Below are 19,627 nucleotides of genomic sequence, written 5' to 3'. Positions count from 1 at the left end.
TTTTTTTTTTAATTTGATGGAGTCTTGCTCTTGTCGCCCAGACTGGAGTGCAATGGCGCAATCTCGGCTCACCGCAACCTCTGCCTCCCGGGTTCAAGCGATTCTCCTGTCTCAGCCTCCCGAGTAGCTGGGATTACAGGCATGCGCCACCACGCCCGGCTAATTTTTTGTTTTTTTAGTAGAGACGAGGTTTCACCATGTTGGCCATGCCGGTCTTGAAATCCTGACCTCAGGTGATCCACCCGCCTCGGCCTCCCAAAGTGCTGGGATTACAGGCGTGAACCACCGCGTCCGGCCTTTTTTTTTTTTTTTTTCTTAAACAAATACTGAGGCTGGGCACGGTGGCTCACGCCTGTAATCCCAGCACTTTGGGAGGCCGAGGCGGGCGGATCACGAGGTCAGGAGATCGAGACCATCCTGGCGAACATGGTGAAACCCCGTCTCTACTAAAAATACAAAAAAATTAGCCAGGTGTGGTGGCGGGCGCCTGTAGTCCCAGCTACCGGGAGACTGAGGCAGGAGAATGGCGTGAACCCGGGAGGCGGAGCTTGCAGTGAGCGGAGATCGCGCCACCGCACTCCAGCCTGGGCGACAGAGCGAGACAACGTCTCAAAAACAAAACAAATACACCACTCGTGAACTCACGAGGTAAAGGACAGGGTGGGGGCGTTGTTCTCTTCCTAATACACAAAACTCCTTGATATTATCTCCTTGACCACAGCATTGTAAAGGCCTGGGGAACCCCGTTATTCCTTTTAATCAGATGGTGGCGGGCCCCAAGGCAAGCAGGATTACAACCTCTGAAGCCTGCAGGTTACCAAATAGCAACCCAGAACACAAGGAACTAGTGTTTCCAGTGGATTCCTGCAGCCAGGACCAGTGTGGTGGGCTGGGCATTCCATTTTCTCTTCTGTATCTTAACAACCAAAGTAAGGTGGTACCGTCACCAATTTTATTTTATTTTTATTATTTTATTTTTTGACACAAGGTTTTGTTCTGTAACCCAGGCTGGAGTCCAGTGGCACGATCACGGCTTACTGCAGCTTCAACCTCCCGGGCTCAATTGAGCCTCCTGCCTCAGCCTCCCAAGTAGCTGGAACCACAAGCGTGGCCACCACGCCAAGCGAATTTTTTGTAAACACAGGGTCTCCCTATGTTGCCCAGCTGGATCACCAATTTTTTTTTTTTTTTTTTTTTTTTTTTGAGACAGGGGTCTCGCTCTGTCGCCCAGGCTGGAGTACAGTGGAGCCGTCTCGGCTCACAGCAACCTCCACCTCCCGGGTTCCAGCGATTCTCCTGCCTCAGCCTCCTGAGTAGCTGGGATTACAGGTGTTTTCCACCATGCCTGGCTAATTTTTGTATTTTTAGTAGAGACGGGGTTTCAACATGTTGACCAGGCTGGTCTTGAACTCCTGACTTCAGGTGGATCACCAATTTTAAATGAGAAAACTGAAGTCAAGAGCAGCAGCCCAAAGCTACACAACCAACTCAGGCACTAACTCCACGCAGGCAGTAGAGTTGCCCTGAGGATGAAAAATGAAAATACATGGACTTCAGACTTCTCCAGGAAAGTCTGAAGATTTAGCTCACACTGCACTGCATTCCCCTAAGGTAACAATCAAGTGGAGCTGGGATACCCATACCCAGGTGGGCAAGTGCCCTCTGGTTCACCCCAAGGCCACTCTTCACTGTCCCAGGCTAATTCCATAACAGGAAGTCACATATTTCCATACGACCTTACTCATGTCACTGAGATCTGGCAGCAAGGCTTTCAGGGAGGTCTCTAACAAACTGCTCACCCCACCTCCACCCCAGCCCTTGCCAGCCCACAGAAATGAGGGCCAGGGCTGTGGCCTGCAGGAGATGACGGGCACAGCTCCCCAAGCAGTGAAGGTAATTCAGGAAATTAAGTTCAAAGTCAAATACTGTAGGTGCAGCCCAAGGACATTACTGCAGGCATAAATTCCCTTAATCTTCCAGGTGGATTCCTTTAGCACGACTCAGAAACACTTTCAGTGACATGTAAAGTCTGAGGATACAACATTTGGACAGCACTTAGCAGTTTGCAAAATGCTTTCACCAAACTTGCTTTACTGGAGCTTCAAAATAGCTTTGTGCAGTTACCCATATTTTATACACAAAAATACTGAAACCACAGCTAAAACTGTGGCCACGAAACCAACATGTCCAACTCCACATTGGGGATTGTTTCCAGGGCTCCTGGCTACTGTGGGACAAGGTGTGTCTGAGCTTCTGAGTTCCTTGATCTAAATTAGATCTCCTATCAAAGATCTAATTTATTCTGAGGCTCACCTGGGCATGGTGGCGCACGCCTGTAATCCCACCACTTTGGGAAGCCAAGGCAGGAGAATCCCATGAGGCCAGGAGTTTGAGACCAGCCTGGGCAACATAGTGGAACCCCATCTCTACTAAAAATACAAAAAAAAGTCTGGGCATGGTGGCCCAGGCCTGTAGTACCCCCTACTCGGGAGGCTGAGGCACAAGAATCACTTGAACCTGGGAGATGGAGGTTGCACTGAGCCAAGATTGTACCACTACACTCCAGCCTAGGTGACACAGCAAGACTGTCTCAAAATAAATAAATAAATAAATAATCCTGAAGCTCAAATAAGGTAATGGCTTAGAAAATACTTCATAAACTAGAAAGAACTGCAGGCAGGTAGGGGTCAGTCTCAGCAAAAAAATAAAAAATGCCGGGCCGGGTACGGTGGCTCACGCCTGTAATCCCAGCACTTTGAGAGGCCGAGGCAGGCGGATCGAGACCATCTTGGCTAATACGGTGAAACCCTGTCTTTACTAAAAATACAAAAATTAGCCGGGCGTGGTGGCGGGCGCCTGTAGTCCCAGCTACTTGGGAGGCTGAGGCAGGAGAATGGCGTGAACCCGGGAGGCGGAGCTTGCAGTGAGCCGAGATTGTGCCACTGCACTCCAGCCTGGGTGACAGAGCCAGACTCTGTCTCAAAAAAATGAAATTAAATAAATAAAGCCTTCATATTGTATCCAAGGGTGTTTCTGCCAGAGGCAAGGCACACACTGTTTGGGAAACAGCAGGAAGTCCTTTTGACACAAGCCTCCCTACTTTTGTTATTAGGTTCAGTTACAGACCCTGAGTAGAGGGCAGTTCCATGACAGTGAGGTTCTCAAGTCAGCCAGGAGCTCAGTTACCCCTGAAAATCTCTTAAAAGGCCCATAGAGTACACACTCCCTGGGTTTGGGCTATTCAGAATATATGCATAAAATGTGGACAATCTCCAGTCTAGGAAAGGACATACACAAAATGCTTTTGGATTGTTTTTTCATTACATGAATTAATTTTTCTCACATTCTTTTTTTCGGTTTGTTTTTTGGCTAAGCCTGCAAAGTGGAAGTTGCATGAGTTAACTACAAATATATTGTCCCTCTGCTGTGGCCAGCTCCCGCTGCAGCCACTTTCCCCACTCCACCAGACGAACTCCAGCTCCCCTGCTTCAGGGGAGTCCTCTAGCCAGGTGAATCTTTCTAAAACACAAGTCATAAGCTCTGAGAGCTACAGTGAAAAATGGAAAAATTCAAAATGCAAGTCCCATCTCGTCACCACCTCTGTGAAAACTCTGGCTGACGTCCCAGTGCTGTGAGGATGAAGTCTTAAACTTGACTTTGGGTGAATATGAATGGGAGAGACAGTTGGGGCTCCCAGAAACCTGTGTCCCCACCTTGCCAGCCTCCCTTGCTGTGTGGTCTGTGAGTGGAAGAGTCCCTTTCAGGCTGGGACCATGGAGACTGGGGGCCTTCTCCAGACTTCCCTTCACCCCGCAACCATGTGTTCTACATGGCTGAGCTACCTTATGGAGAAGAGCTGTTCGGCCCACATCAGATTTGACACAAGCTGAAAATGAACCTGTACTGGGCCTGGCACTGAGATTTGGGATTTTTTTTTTTTTCTTCTCTCAAACTGTAGCCTGGCCTACTCTCACCCTTCCACCTGGTCTGTAAGGGCCAGCATGAGTCGCCTCAGCTGCACCTCCTTGCCACTCTCCACTCCAGCTGTGCTGAATTTCTTTTACTTCCTAGAACTGACCAGTGTCCTCCTGCCTTTGGGCCTTTTCACCTGCTGTTTCCTCTACCTGGAACAGTCTTCCCAAATGTCACTTAACTACTGTACACATTGGGAGTTGAATTGTGTGCCCCTGCAAAAGACATGTTCACAGCCGGGCGCGGCGGCTCATTCTTGTAATCCCAGCACTTTGGGAGGCTGAGGCGGGCAGATCATGAGGTCAGGAGATCGAGACCATCCTGGCTAACACAGTGAAACCCCATCTCTACTAAAAATACAAAAAATTAGCCAGGCGTGGTGGCGGGCGCCTGTAGTCCCAGCTACTCGGGAGGCTGAGGCAGGAGAATGGCGTGAAGCCGGGAGGCGGAGCTTGCAGTGAGCCAAGATCGTGCTACTGCACTCCAGCCTGGGCGACAGAGCGAGACTCTGTCTCAAAAAAAAAAAAAAAAAAAAAAAGACATGTTCAAATCCTAACTCCTAGTGCCTCTGAATGTGGCCTTACTTGGAAATCGTCCTTTCAGGTGGAATCAAGTTAAGATGAGGTCGAGCTGGAGTAGGTGGACCTTTACTCCTGTATGTCTGGTGAACTTAAGAGGGGGAAAGACAGACGCACAGGAAAAATGCCACATGACAACGGAGGCAGAGATCGCAGTGATGCATCTACAGGCCAAGAAACACTAAGGATTATCCTCCCTTGAAGCCTTCAGAGGGAGCACGGGCCCTGTTGACAGCTTGATTTTAGACTTGCAGCCTCAAGAACCGTGAGAGAATACAGCTGGGTTGCTGTAAGCCACCGGTTTGCGGCACTTGATCACAGCAGCCCCAGAAACCGAACACAACATCCAACAGACTTCCTCCTCCTCCTATGGGAAGTGTTGTGTCATGCCCCGGGGAAGGGTGCCCCTCAGAACACGGGCCACACTGTTGACATTGACTGTGAGCGCCCTGAGACCCTGCGTCGGGTCTGTCTCCTCCACCCTGACTCCTATGGTGGGCACGCCAGTGCCTGCAGAATGAATACAAGATCTTTTTTTTTTTTTTGAGACAGTCTCGCTCTGTTGCCCAGGCTGGAGTGCAGTGGCATGATCCAGCTCACTGCAACCTCTGCCTCCTGGGTTCAAGCGATTCTCATGCCTCAGTCTCCCAAGTAGCTGGGATTGCAGGCGTGCACCACCACACCTGGCTAATTTTGTACTTTTAGTAGAGACAGGGTTTCACTGTGTTGGCCAGGCTGGTCTCAAACTCCTGACCTCAGGAGTTCGGCCTCCCAAAGTGCTGGGATTACAGGCGTGAGCCACTGCGCCCAGCCCCAAATCTCATCTTGAATTGTAATCTCCATAATCCCCATGTGTCATGGGAGGGACCTGGTGGGAGGTAATTGAATCGTGGGGGCGGTTTCCCCCATGCTGTTCTAGTGATAGTGAGTACTCACAAGATCTGATGGTTTTATAAGCATCTGGCATTTCCCCTGCTGGCACTCATTCTCTCTCCTGCTGCCCTGTGAAGAGGTGCCTTCCACCATGATTGTAAGTTTCCTGAGGCCTCCCCACCAAGCGGAACTGAGTCAATTAAACCTCTTTCCTTTATAAATTACCAAGTCTCAGGTATTTCCTTATAGCAATGTGAAAACAGACTAATACTGTTTCAAACCAGCACCTTGTGGACTAAAGTTGACTCTTGAACCTACTTGCTTGCCCTATACAGTGTTTTGTTCTGTTTTTGTTTTTGAGATGAGGTCTCGCTGTGTTGCCCAGGCTGGAGTGCAGTAGTTATTCACATGCGTGATTGCAGCTCAGTGTAGCCTCAAACTACTGGCCTCAAGTGATCCTCCCGCTTCAACCTCCCTAGCAGCTGAGACTAAAGTTGTACACCACCTCACCCAGTCCTACATAGTGTTTGGCTCATTTGAAAAAATTGTTTGCCAACATTTATGGATTATGACATTTCTTTCATATATATATATACACATATATATTTTTTACATGGAGTCTCACTGTGTCGCCGAGGCTGGAGTGCAGTGGCATGATCTTGGCTCACTGCAACCTTCACCTCCTGGGTTCAAGCGATTCTTGTGCCTTAGCCTCCCAAATAGCTGGGATTACAAGCATGCACCACCACGCTAATTTTTGTATTTCTAGTAGAGAAAGGGTTTCATCATGTTGGCCAGGCAGGTCTCGAACTCCTGACCTCGTGATCCACCCGCCTCAGCCTCCCAAAGTGCTAGGATTACAGGCGTGAGCCACCACGCCCTGCCAGATTATGGCATTTCTACACAAGTTTATATGTCCAGTTACTTTTGAAAAATTGTTAGCTAAAGTCACACTGAGCCAGTGTCGTGTGTCCAGAATCAGCGGGAGCTGAGTCACAGTGACCCCCAGCGGATGAGGCAGGCACTGTCCAGCTAAACCCAGCCCCCACCATGTTCTAATGTCTTCCTCCAGGGCCCCACTAAACCTACTGACATTGACCAAAAGCATCTGAGATGTGGATCCCTAAGCGGACCTCCATGAAGTTCAGCTTCTTCATCTTTTTTTACATTTTTTCTGAGACAGGGTCTTGCTCTGAGTGCAGTGATGTGATCACGGCTCACTGAAGCCTCGACCTCCTGGGCTCAAGTGATCCTCCCATCTCAGCCTCCCACTTAGCTGGGACTACAAGCATGCACCACCACACCCAGCTCATTTATTTATTTAGCTAGAGATAGGGTCTCCCTGTGTTGCCCAGGCTAGTCTCAAACTCCAGGGCTCAAGCCATCTGCCTGCCTTAACTTCCCAAAGGGCTGGGATTACAGGCATGAGCCACCGCTCCCGACCAACTTCATCTTAAAAAAAAAGAGAATGGCACCTGTCTCTCCACTGTCCTGCAGGGCTATGGGAGGACAGCTGCTAACAGCAACAGTGGAAGCATCCAAGGGAACATTCCTTTGCCTGCTGACACCCCCAGGCCCCCAGCCACCCCGCAACAATATATCTCAAAATATATCTCAAGTCAAATCCTTGAAACGGACAAGTAAGAGATCTGGAGAGAGAACCTGCTGGCGGCCTCCCTAAAATCACACATTCTTGCAACAGCCACCCCACGCCCTGCTGAGTCTCAGAGGCAGCCTCTGTCCATCGGAAATCTATCAGAAATGGCTAGAGCCCTATTCTGGAATCAGACCTTAATGAAGTATGTGATTCACATACAAAACCCTAATCCTCCCAGTTTCCTGTAGAGCTCACAAAGCTGCACACAGTGGGCGCAGCTCACACAGGGCCCCGGTCTCGTCTGCAACACTATCCCTTGTGTAGTCTTTGAAACTTCAGACTCCCTGACCCCTGGGGCTGGACTCTCACTTTTATAAAGCATTCTAGGCACCAGTCATTGGGACAGTGACAGATTTTAGGACTCACTACTGCAGATTAGGTGGGGAGAAAGCCTATTAAACCGGGAAATTTCTGTCTCCCTCTGAGAGGCAGCAGTGGCTCCTAAAAAAGGCTTTGTTTATGTTTATGTCTTTGCATTGCCACTAGGTCAGTGTGGACCTGCGGGCTCTTTCTTTGAGCCTCAGTTTCTTTCTTTCTTTCTTTCTTTTTTTTTCAGACAAGGTCTTACTCTCTGGCCCAGGCTGGATTGCAATGGCATGATCTCGGCTCACTGCAACCTCCATCTCCCAAGTTCAAGCAATTCTCCTGCCTCAGCCTCCCTAGTAGCTGGGATTACATGCGCCCGCCACCATGCCCAGCTAATTCTTGTATTTTTAGTAGAGACGGGGTTTCACCATGTTGGCCAGGCTGGTCTCAAACTCCTGACCTCACGTGATCCACCCACCCCAGCCTCCCAAAGTGCTGGAATTATAAGCGTGAGCCACCGTGCCCAGCTTGAGCCTCAGTTTCTTTTCTTTTTTTTCTTTTTTTTTTGAGACAGAGTCTTGCTCTGTCGCTCAGGCTGGAGTGCAGTGATACAATCTCAGCTCACTGCAAACTCCGCCTCCTGGGTTCACACCATTCCCCTGCCTCAGCCTCCCGAGTAGCTGGGACTACAGGAACCCACCACCATGCCCGGCTAACTTTTTGTATTTTTTTTAGTAGAGACGGGGTTTCACCATATTAGCTAGGATAGTCTCGATCTCCTGACCTCGTGATTCTCCTGCCTCGGCCTCCCAAAGTGCTGAGACTACAGGCATGAGCCACCATGCCCGGCCGAGCCTCAGTTTCTGATTCCACAACAATTCATCTATTCATTCATGTATTTACTCAATTGAATTGTTGAGGCTTCGATTGCCAGCAACATGCCCTTGACCTCCAGGACAGACTGGGTCTGTGAACTCTAAACCCTCATGCATAATTGTTCCTTAAACATCTTTACTGAGGCTGAGCAGGGGTTCTCCAGCAGAGATGGAAAAGAAGGGGTGCAGGCAGAGAAGACGACACAGCTTAGGTTCCAAGCTTGAGAAAGCAGAGGCTACTTGGAGAACTGCAAGTTGCTCCACACGATGAAGAGGAGAGCTGGGACTGCGCGGCTGGGCAAGGGCTTTGGGTGCCACGACAAAGGGTTCAGATTTATCCTGCAGGAAACTGGAAGTCAGTGAATACTGCTATGGCAGTGGTCCAGTGGAGGAGATGGGAAGGAGGGGATGAACAGAGACATCGAGGAGGGTGAGTTGGCAGAACGTTGTGTTTGTGTGTGGTGACAACACCCAACTCCATCCATGGAGCAGGATGGGCAATAAGGCTGGAACACTGGACCAGAGCCGCTTGGTGGAGGCCTTGGACTCAGAGGCTTGCTTCTCTCAAAGAGAAACCCTTCCACCCCCTGCTTCCTGGCTGTGCCTCCTGCTGGTGGCACCAATTGTCTTGACCATTTCTTCTAGTATATTTGTCCCTAAAGGCTAGAGAAGGATCAAGAGATGATGCATTTCCAAGATCAAGTCCAAACTCTTTAGTAACAAAGGCTGGCAGGGGGGAAAGTGAGCAGAGCGGCGCTGGGCTTCCAGCCTCCCCGTGCCAGGTCCTTTCACCTCCTCCACCGCACCAGCCTTTGGTCTGATCAGACCCAAGGGAAAGAGACAAGGGGCACTCCGAGGTTTTCACCTTCCTACCCAAGTGCTGAGTCTGAAAGACCACAGAAACATAGACACAGAAAGCCTGCCTTTCTCCTGCCAGCCAAGAAATAGGAAGCCACAGACAGGACCATCCCCTCTGCACCTCCCACCTCCCTTCTCCCTGCACAGCAGAGGGGAAGGCAAAGCTGGCTCCACGGGTGTGAACAGGAAGCGCAAGGAGCCCCCCAGCTCTGGCCGTTCCCAGCACAGGGCCAGACAACTCCCCAGGCAGGGCAGAGGAGGCAGCAGCGGGTGGGGTGTCGAGGACAGAGACTCAGCCTCCAGTCAACACAGGGAAACAGCCAGAGGCCTCTCCTGCTATGAAAAGAAAGGATTCTTGGCTTCTTAGGGCTTCATGCCGTGCATGTCTTAACATACAGTTTTCATATTCTGCCAGTGAACTGCTCAGAGCCCTTCTCCAACAGGGGCCAGGATGTAGGCTTGGAGTGGAAGACAAATGCATGCTGTGTGCTCATCCAGGTGGGTGAGAGACAGAAAGCCCTCAGGGCAGGGTCTCTCTCTTTCATACCACTCGGCCAATTGCTTGGCAACATCTTGCTTTTTAAATTTTATTTATTAATTTTTATAGAGATGTGGTCTCACTGTGTTGATCAGGCTGGTCTCAAACTCCCAGCCTCAAGCAATCCTCCTGCTTTGGCCTCCCAAAGAGCTGGGATTACAGGCATGCGCCACCGTGCCCAGCCAACATCTTGCTTCTTGCCACCTGCCTTGCTGCACAGCCTCTTACAGATACCCTCAAACAGCTCAGTCCCCTACCCGCAAATCCTAACCACTCCCTCAACTCACCGCTGCAGAAGCTTCCTCAGTGTGTGCCTCCCTGAACCCTGCCCCTCCACTTCACCTTAATGAGATCCGGCTGTCCCTCCGTGACCCCACACTTCACTGCTGAATACCAGGCCACGCCGTTCCACTTCCCCCGAGGCAAATCAGGGTCATCTCACTCGGGGTGCTCCACCTTCACTACTAGAGCAGCACTGTATACCAGATACAGATGCCAAAAAGCCACAAGTGCAAACACATGTGTCATTTAAATTTTTCTAATAGCCACGTTAAAAAGTGACTCAACGGTGAGAAGATGCTATGGTTTGGATGTGGTTTGCCCCTACCAAAACTCATGTTGAAATTTAATTGCCAATATAATGGCATTGAGACGTGGGGGGACCTTTCAGGGGTGTTTGGATCATGAGGGATCAGCCTTCATGACAGGATATTAATGCAAGTCCCACAGAAGTGAGTTCTCACTCTAATGGGTCTGGATCAGTTACCTTTAGAGTTGGGCTGTCATCAAGCAAGGTTACCCCTCATGTTTTCCCCCTTTCCGCCATGCACCTGGTCCGCCTTCCATTTCTCTGCCATGTTTTGATGCAGCACAAAGCCCTCACCAGAAGCTGCCAGATGCAGCCATCCAATCTTGAACCTCCCAGCCTGCAGAACCATGAGCTAAATAAACCTCTTTTCTTTAAAAATTATCCAGTCTCAGATATTCAAACAACAGAAAGTGGACTAAGACAAAATTTTTAAAAAGTAAAAAAAAAAAAAAGGGGGGGGTGAAGTTAATTTCAATAATATATTTTACTTATTCTGAGATATCCAAAATATAATAAACAAAAAGTTATTGGGATATTTTCTTTTTGTACTGTCTTCAAAATCTAGTGTGTATTTTACACCTAAGCATATTTTAATTCAGTACAGCCACGTTTCTTTTTCTCTTCCTCCCTCCCTTTCCTCCTTCCTCCCTTCCCTTTCTCCCTTTCTCCCTCCCTCTTTCTTTCTCTCTCTTTCTTTTTTCTTCCTTTCTTATTTCTTATTTTCTTTCCTTCTTTATTTTTCTTCTTTCTTTCTTTCTTTCTTTCTTTCTTTCTTTCTTTCTTTCTTTCTTTCTTTCTTTCTTTCTTTCTTTCTCTTTCTCTTTCTCTCTTTCTTTTCTCTCCTCCTCCTCCTCCTCCTCCTTCTTCTTCTTCTCTCTCTCTCTCTATCTCTCTCTCTTTTTCTTTCTTTCCCTGTCACCCAGGTTTGGGATGCAGTGTTGCAATCATAGTTTGCTGTAACTTGAAACTTCTGGATTCAAGCCATCCTCCCACGTTAACCTCCAAAAGTGCTGAGATTACAGGTGTGAGCCATTGTGACTGTCCCTGGCCACATTTCAAGTACTCAATAGCTGCATGTAGCCAGTGGCTACTATGATGAACAGGGCAGATCTAGACCAGGAGTTGGCAAACTATGGCCCATAGCCCAAATTTTGCTTACTGCTTGATTTTATATGATCCCTGAACAAAGAATGGTTTTTACATTTTTAAATCATTGAAAAAATCAGGCTGAGTGCAGTGGCTCACACCTGTAATCCCAGCACTTTGGGAGGCTGAGGCAGGCACATCACTTGAGGTCAGGAGTTCAAGACCAGCCTGGCCTTGAACATGGTGAAACACCATCTCTACTAAAAATACAAAAAAAATTAGCTGGGTATGGTGGCGCGTGCCTGTAATCCCAGCTACTTGGAAGGCAGAGGTTGCAGTGAGCTGAGATCACAGCCTGGGCGACAGAGCAAGACTCCATCTCAAAAATAAATAAATAAATAAATAATCAAAATAATAATATTTCATGACACATAAAAATTGTATGAAACTCAACTTTCAGCATCCATAAATTAACTTTTACATTCTGTCAATAACAATCCCCCCAAATTATGCAAGCTTGTTTTATTTCTTGTTATGTACTTACCTACTTAATACCCTCGATTTTGCCTGTTAGCCCAAAGCATAAAATATTTATTCTAGCCAGGCATGGTGGCTCATTCCTGTAATCCCAGCACTTTGGGAGGCCAAGGCAGGTGGATCACTTGAGGTCAGGAGTTCGAGACCAACCTGGCCAACATGATGAAACCCCATCTCTACAAAAAATTCAAAAAATTAGCCAGGCATGGTGGCACATGCCTGTAATCTCAGCTACTCAGGAAGCTGAGGCACAAGAATTGCTTGACCCTGGGAGGTAGAGGTTGCAGTGAGCTGAGATAGCATCATTACACTCCAGCCTGGGCAACAAGAGTGAAACTCTGTCTCAAAAATAAAATAAAATAAATTAAAAATAAATAAATAAAATAGAGATCATAAGACTGACAAAACAGACTTTTTTTTTTTTAGACAGAGTTTTGCTCTTGTTGCCCAGGCTGGAGTGCAATGGCATGATCTCGGCTCACTGCAACCTCTGGCTCCTGGGTTCAAGTGATTCTCCTGCCTCAGCCTCCCAAGTAGCTGGGACTATAGGCACCCACCACCACACCCAGCTAATTTTTTGTATTTTTAGTAGAGATGGGGTTTCACTATGTTGGCCAGGCTGGTCTCAAACTCTTGACATCTTGACCTCTTGACCTCAGGTGATCCACCCACCTCAGCCTCCCCAAGTGCTGGGATTACAGGCATGAGACACCATGCCTGGCTCAAAACAGACTTTTTATAGCAGTAAGATGCCAAATTTCTACCTGACTCTGGTACAACATCACATAACAGATAGCAGACCCTGAAGGGCATCAAAATATTTTACCCCAAAATATATTTATCTGACAATATTTTGAAGTGGCCCTGCAAAGCTGTCTCCTATGGGAGAAATTTGCATCTGTAGAGAATTTCCATTAATGTAGCCAGGACTTTCTCAGATTTAGGAGAGATTCAATGAGAGTCTGAGACTTTTGAAGGTCTGAAAAGAGACATTCACTATCTATTCTGAGGGCTGCTACCTGGAGGCTTCATCTACATAACAAGAACCTCAGCTTCCACAACCCCTTTTCTTCCCACTGACTTCAACACTTTTTTTTTTTTTTTTTTTTTTGAGATGGAATCTCGCTCTGTCGCCCAGGCTGGAGTGCAATGCAACCTCTGTCTCCCCAGGTTCAAGCAATTCTCCTGCTTCAGCCTCCAGAGTAGCTGAGACTACAGATGCGTGCTAGCACACCCAGTTAATTTTTGTTCTTTTAGTAGAGACAGGGTTTCACCATATTGGCCAGGCTGGTCTCGAACTCCTGACCTCGTGATCTGCCCTCCTTGGCCTCCCAAACTGCTGGGATTATAGGTGTGAGCCACCATGCCTGGCTTGACTTCAACTCTTTATTTTATCTTATTATTATTATATTTTTTTGGAGATGGAGTTTCACTCTTGTCACCCAGGCTGGAGTGCAATGGTGCGATCTCGGCTCACTGCAACATCCACCTCCCAGGTTCAGGCAATTAACCTGCCTCAGCCTCCAGAGTAGCTGGGACTACAGACGCATGCCACCACTCCCAGCTAATTTTTGTATTTTTAGTAGAGATGGGGTTTCACCATATTGGCCAGGCTGGTATTGAACTCCTGACCTCAAGTGATCCATCTGCCTTGGCCTCCCAAAGTGCTGGGATTACAGGTGTGAGCTACTGCAACTGGCCTGTTTTATTTTATTTTATTTTATTTTATTTTGAGACAGAGTCTCATTCTGTCCCCCGAGTTGGAATGCAGTGTCACAGTCACGGCTCACTGTAGGCTCGACCTCCTGGGCTTAAGTAACCCTCCCACCTTAGCCTCCCAAGTAGCTGGGACTACAGGTGCACATCACCATGCCCAATTAATTTTTTTTTTTTTTGGGACGGAGTCTTGCTCTGTCGCCCAGGCTGGAGTGCAGTGGTGCAATCTCGGCTCACTGCAAGCTCCGCCTCCCAGGTTCACGCCATTCTCCTGCCTCAGCCTCCCAAGTAGCTGGGACTGCAGGCGCCCGCCACTACGCCTGGCTAATTTTTTGTATTTTTAGTAGAGATGCAGTTTCACCGTGTTAGCCAGGATGGTCTCGATCTCCTGACCTCATGATCCACTCGCCTTGGCCTCCCAAAGTGCTGGGATTACAGGCGTGAGCCACCACGCCCGGCCCTGCCCAATTAATTTTAAAAATTTTTTTGTAGACACCGGATCTCACTATGATGCCCAGGCTTGTTGAAAACTCCTGGGATCAAGCCATCCTCTTCAGCTTCTCAAAGTGCTGGGATTACAGATGTCAGTCATTGTACCCAGCCACTTCAACTCTTTAAACAAAGCTTAACTTTTTCAACCAATTGCGAATCCGAAAACCTTTGAATCACCTATGACCTGTAAACCCCCCTGGAGTTGTCCTGCCCTTATAGGCCGAACCAATGTGTACTTTACATGTATTGATTGATGTATTTGCTTGTAACCTCTGTCTCCCTAAAATGTATAAAACCAAACTGTAACCCAACCATCTCAGGCACACTTCCTCAGGACCTCTTGAGACTGTACCCCAGGCCATGGTCACTCATATCAGCTGAGAATAAACTTCTTTTTTTTTTTTTTTTTTTGAGACGGAGCCTCACTCTGTCACCCAGGCTGGAGTGCAGTGGTGCGATCTCGGCTCATTGCAAGCTCTGCCTCCCGGGTTCACGCCAGAGAATAAACTTCTTTAAACATTTTACAGAGCTTTTTTTTTTTTTTTTTTTTTTTTTGGTCAACATAGACCATTCACCTGGCCCCTTAACTCCAACAGTAACTCCAGATTTGCCTTTGGAATCAGGAGGCTGAGCTCCCTGACTTCCCAACTCTGGGATTTAGAACAAGTCACTTTCCCTATTGAAACCTCTGTTTTCTTCATCTGGGAATGAGGCAGGCACTCACATAGGTTTGAGGAAGCCACCAGGGCTGGTCACTCTTCACTTGTGTCCAGCGTCCCATCCACCTCCCTGGCATGACACTGCCTCCCCCTGCAGCACTGGCCCATCTAGGGCTCCCTACACCTACATATCTGGCCCTGATGCCCCTCACCAATCTCTGCCCCCACTGTACCAAAGATGGAGCCCCGCATGGTGACTCCTACATTGCTCTGGCAGCACAGGCCTCCATCTGCCTGGAACAGCCTCCCACCTTCCTCATCAAGTCCTGTTTTCTTGCAGGAAGACACCCACATGCCCCAGCCATCCCATCCCCGAGGACTGGCCAAGCAGTTCCAGCACACCCCTCGGGTGGTCTCAGTGTGTGCCCTTCTCCAGTTCCCCCAGGTCTGGGCCTGGGTCAGCCCTTTACACACACAGGGTTCCCAACAAGTAGCTTCCAGATGGCCTGGTGAGGCTGCAGGCCAAATTTCCAGGACCATGCCCCGCTTCTCCACTCCATCCCCCAAGGACAAAAGCCTCCTCAATTCCGACATCCTAATCCTGCTGCCCCTGTCTCCACAGATCCTCCCCGCAGAGAATCCCTGCCTATCCTGCCCAGGCCCTCTGCTTGCTTCTGCCTTCCCAGACCGGCTGCAGTCATCACTTCACCCAGCCATGGTCCCTTTCACCATATTGGCCAGGCTGGTCTCGAACTCCTGACCTCGTGATCTGCCCACCTCGGCCTCCCAAAGTGCTGGGTATACAGGTGTGAGCAGCCACCGTACCTGTCTTGACTTCAACTCTTTATTTTATTTTATTTTATCTTTTTTTTTTTTTTTGGAGATGGAGTTTCGCTCTTGTCGCCCAGGCTGGAGCGTAATGGTGCGATCTTGGCTCACTGCAACCTCTGCCTCCTGGGTTCAAGCAATTCTCCGTTTCAGCCTCCCGAAAAGCTGGGATTACAGGCGTGCACCACCACATCCAGCTAAATTTTATATTATTAGTAGGGATGGGGTTTCACCATGTTGGCCAGGCTGGTCTCAAACTCCTGACCTCAAGTGATCCACCCACCTTGGCCTCCCAAAGTGCTGGGATTATAGGCGTGAGCCACCAAGCCTGGCCTATTTTATTTTATTATTTTATTTTATTTTTGTGCCTGGTCGCAAATTTACATTGGACTGGTTAGGCTCAAGCGTCTGGTACACACATTTTCCTTTGTCAGGTCCTACAAATAAACCTTTGCTCCTGGGGAAGTGGTCCTTCTAAAACGGACCTTGGTTTTGGCTGCCAGATGAGAATTGCTTCCAGCAATGAAGAATGCTGTCCAAGGAGTTCAAGACCACCCGGAGAAACGCAGTGAAACCTTGTCTCTAAAAGAAATTGTTTTAGGCCGGAGGCAGTGGCTTACGCCTGTAATCCCAGCACTTTGGGAGGCCAAGGTAAGAGGATCACCTGAAGTCAGGAGTTTGAGACCAGCCTGGCCAACATGGGGAAATCCCGCCTCTACTAAAAATACAAAAATTAGCCAGGTGTGGTGGTGGGCGCCTGTAGTCCCAGCTACTCAGGAGGCTGAGGCAGGAGAATCACTTGAACCTGGGAGGCGGAGGTTGCAGTGAGCCGAGATCGCGCCACCGCACTCCAGCCTGGGCGACAGAGCTAGACTCCGTCTCAAAAAAAAAAAAAAAAAAAAAAAAAAATTGTGGGGGAGGGGTGCGGAGGTTGGAGGCGGCAGTGTCCGCCGCAGCGGTTGGGGCTGCGCGTGAGAAGGTGGCGTTGCAGGCACCTGCGCACCTGCGCTCGGGGAAGGCTGGCGGCGGCGGCCGGGCCATGGCCAGAGACCCCCTCCTCTGGGCTCCCTGAAGTCCTGGAGAGCCGTGACCCATGGGATCGTCGAGCAGCCGGGTGCTGCGCCAGCCGAGGCGAGCCCTTGCCCAGCAGGAACAGGGTGCCAGGGCCGGGGGCTCGGCCCGGAGGCCGGACACTGGAGACGATGCGGCGGGTCACAAGCGCAAGCGGAGCAGTGGGGCCTGCCGCTACTGTCACCCGGACTCGGAGAGGAACGAGGATGAGGAGGAGGAGGACAAGCAGCAGCCGCTCCTCAACACCCCTGCAAGGAAAAAATTAAGGAGTACATCCAAATATATTTATCAAACGTTATTTTTGAATGGTGAAAACAGTGACATTAAGATTTGTGCTCTAGGAGAAGAATGGCGATTACACAAAATATATTTATGTCAATCTGGCTACTTTTCTAGTATGTTCAGTGGTTCTTGGAAAGAATCCAGCATGAATATTATTGAACTGGAGATTCCTGACCAGAACATTGATGTAGAAGCACTGCAGGTTGCGTTTGGTTCACTGTATCGAGATGATGTCTTGATAAAACCCAGTCGAGTTGTTGCCATTTTGGCAGCAGCACGTATGCTGCAGCTGGATGGTTTAATACAGCAGTGTGGTGAGACAATGAAGGAAACAATTAATGTGAAAACTGTATGTGGTTATTACACATCAGTAGAGACCTATGGATTAGATTCTGTAAAGAAAAAGTGCCTTGAATGGCTTCTAAACAATTTGATGATTCACCAGAATGTTAAACTTTTTAAAGAGCTCAGTATAAATGTCATGGAACAGCTCATTGGTTCCTCTAACTTATTTGTGATGCAAGTGGAGATGGATGTATACACCACTCTCAAAAAGTGGATGTTCCTTCAACTTGTGCCTTCTTGGAATGGATCTTTAAAACAGCTTTTGACAGAAACAGATGTCTGGTTTTCTAAACGGAGAAAAGATTTTGAAGGTATGGTCTTTCTTGAAACTGAACCAGGAAAACCATTTGTGTCAGTATTCAGACATTTAAGGTTACAATATATTATCAGTGACCTGGCTTCTGCAAGAATTATTGAACAAGATGCTATAGTACCTTCAGAATGGCTGTCTTCTGTGTATAAACAGCAGTGGTTTGCTATGCTGCGGGCAGAACAAGACAGTGAGGTAGGGCCTCAAGAAATCAATAAAGAAGACCTAGAGGGAAATAGCATGAGGTGTGGTAGAAAGCTTGCCAAAGATGGTGAATACCGCTGGTGTTGGACGGGTTTTAACTTCGGCTTTGACCTACTTGTAATTTACACCAATCGATATATCATTTTCAAACGCAATACACTGAATCAGCCATGCAGCGGGTCTGTCAGTTTACAGCCTCGAAGGAGCATAGCATTTAGATTACGCTTGGCTTCTTTTGATAGTAGTGGAAAACTAGTATGTAGTAGAACAACTGACTATCAAATACTTATACTTAAAAAGGATCAGGAACAAGTGGTGATGAACTTGGACAGCAGGTTTCTGACCTTCCCTTTATATATCTGCTGTAACTTCTTGTATATATCACCAGAAAAAGGAATTGAAAATAATCGTCACCCAGAAAATTCAGAAAACTGAAGATCTCATCAGTTGGAAACAGTAGCACTTTGAAAACTTTTAGGCCAGCTTGAATTTAATGGCTCTACTGAGCTCACATCTAAGGTGACTAACAATGACAAAGGCCTTAGGAACTGTATGGACAATACAGAAGACTATTCTTATCCTCATTGCATTTCTATGCATATACAAAAAAAAAAAATTTTTAAGCCAAGAAAATATCTGTCAAACCATTTCTGTCAGTACGATGTCAACTCATGCTTTTAATTTAGCATCAGCAGAAAATTACTATAGGTAAATCTCACAGTTATCTGCAACAAAATATAGATTTAATTTTTAGCTTAAACTTTATTTCTACCTTATGTTAGTGGACCTCAGTTATCCATCTGTAAATTTATTCTTATTTGGCTAAAATAATCTAAAAGAATAATTTGGATGGCCAATTAGAAATGCTCTTTTGAGCTGGTGCATTTAAAGCTTTCCTTTAATATTTTTATCTGCTCATTATGATTCCTCCTTTTAGTCTAATATCTTTCCAGTTCATACTTGTTTTAAATCATTAAATACTTTCTTCCTGGTTTGGAGACTAAGCTGAGAAACTTTTTTTAAACGTAAGCATTGTCATATGCTATTTTTTTAAATTTGGCTTTCCTAGGATTTTAAGAACAATGAAAGTTAGCTTCACACCTTCAAATGATCTTGAATGAATGAAAAATCAGTTTGATTCCAGGGATATTTCTTGTCTTACATGATCTTTTCTTTGACAGTCTGTACACCTTTATTATTAGTTTTTGAGTTATTTATGTACCTGATATTATACTTTTAAACATTCTAATATTCTCTGATCTTTACAATTATTTATGTTCAAATTTTAGTTGGGAGTTTTGTTTCCTACTTAAGCTCAGGACTTGATACCCTCTGAGTTGAGTGCCTTTGAGTGACACATGCTAACAGAAATTTCATAGTAAATGTAAATAAGGTCAGAGGATCTAATATAAAAGCTGATGAAGCATTAATGTAAAAATGGAATTTATTTTTGTCAAAAATAAGATGTATACTTGTCATGATTTATATATGTTGACCTTTTGTGTTTATTGCTGTTTTGAATATAGCCATGTTCATTTTCTTTCCAGTTAGAGTAAGTACTTCTGTGGTTAATGTATATTTTTATTGTGGCTTTTAAAATGGGAATAATTTTTATGTTCTGTGCAAATAATAAATGCACATTTGGAAAAAGATTAAGTAAGCTCTTATATGAAATGGACCAAACCCCCCCTCCTTAATTGAAACCAACATTTTTTTTCTTTCTAGTTAGATTTTTTCCAAATCCTTTTAACTTTTGGAATTTACTAATAATTTTTTTCTTTCTTAATGATATGTCCATAGGTTCATAAATTGCTTTTTCTTTTAAAATTCATCCACTTGGTTTAACTTAAG

The 19,627-nt window shown here is 47.0% G+C and overlaps 1 protein-coding gene across 1 annotated transcript; it reads left to right on the top strand.

Annotated features, from left to right (window-relative positions):
• Window positions 1-16,562: 16,562 nt before the first annotated feature.
• GMCL2 (germ cell-less 2, spermatogenesis associated) lies at window positions 16,563-19,261 on the top strand. The gene has a single exon (XM_002816296.5). It carries the CDS (start codon window positions 16,658-16,660, stop codon window positions 18,209-18,211), a length of 1,554 nt encoding a protein of 517 aa, XP_002816342.2. The 5' UTR covers window positions 16,563-16,657; the 3' UTR covers window positions 18,212-19,261.
• The last annotated feature ends 366 nt before the right edge of the window (window positions 19,262-19,627 follow it).

This window comes from Pongo abelii, chromosome 4, assembly GCF_028885655.2.
Source record: "Pongo abelii isolate AG06213 chromosome 4, NHGRI_mPonAbe1-v2.0_pri, whole genome shotgun sequence".
Taxonomy (NCBI): Eukaryota; Metazoa; Chordata; class Mammalia; order Primates; family Hominidae; genus Pongo; species Pongo abelii.
Note: the sequence above shows the minus strand (reverse complement) of the source record. Positions and strands in the feature narration are given on the sequence as shown.

Coding starts and splice junctions, on each gene's coding strand:
- GMCL2 (XM_002816296.5), top strand. CDS start 16,658: ATGGGATCGTCGAGCAGCCGGGTGCTGCGCCAGCCGAGGCGAGCCCTT.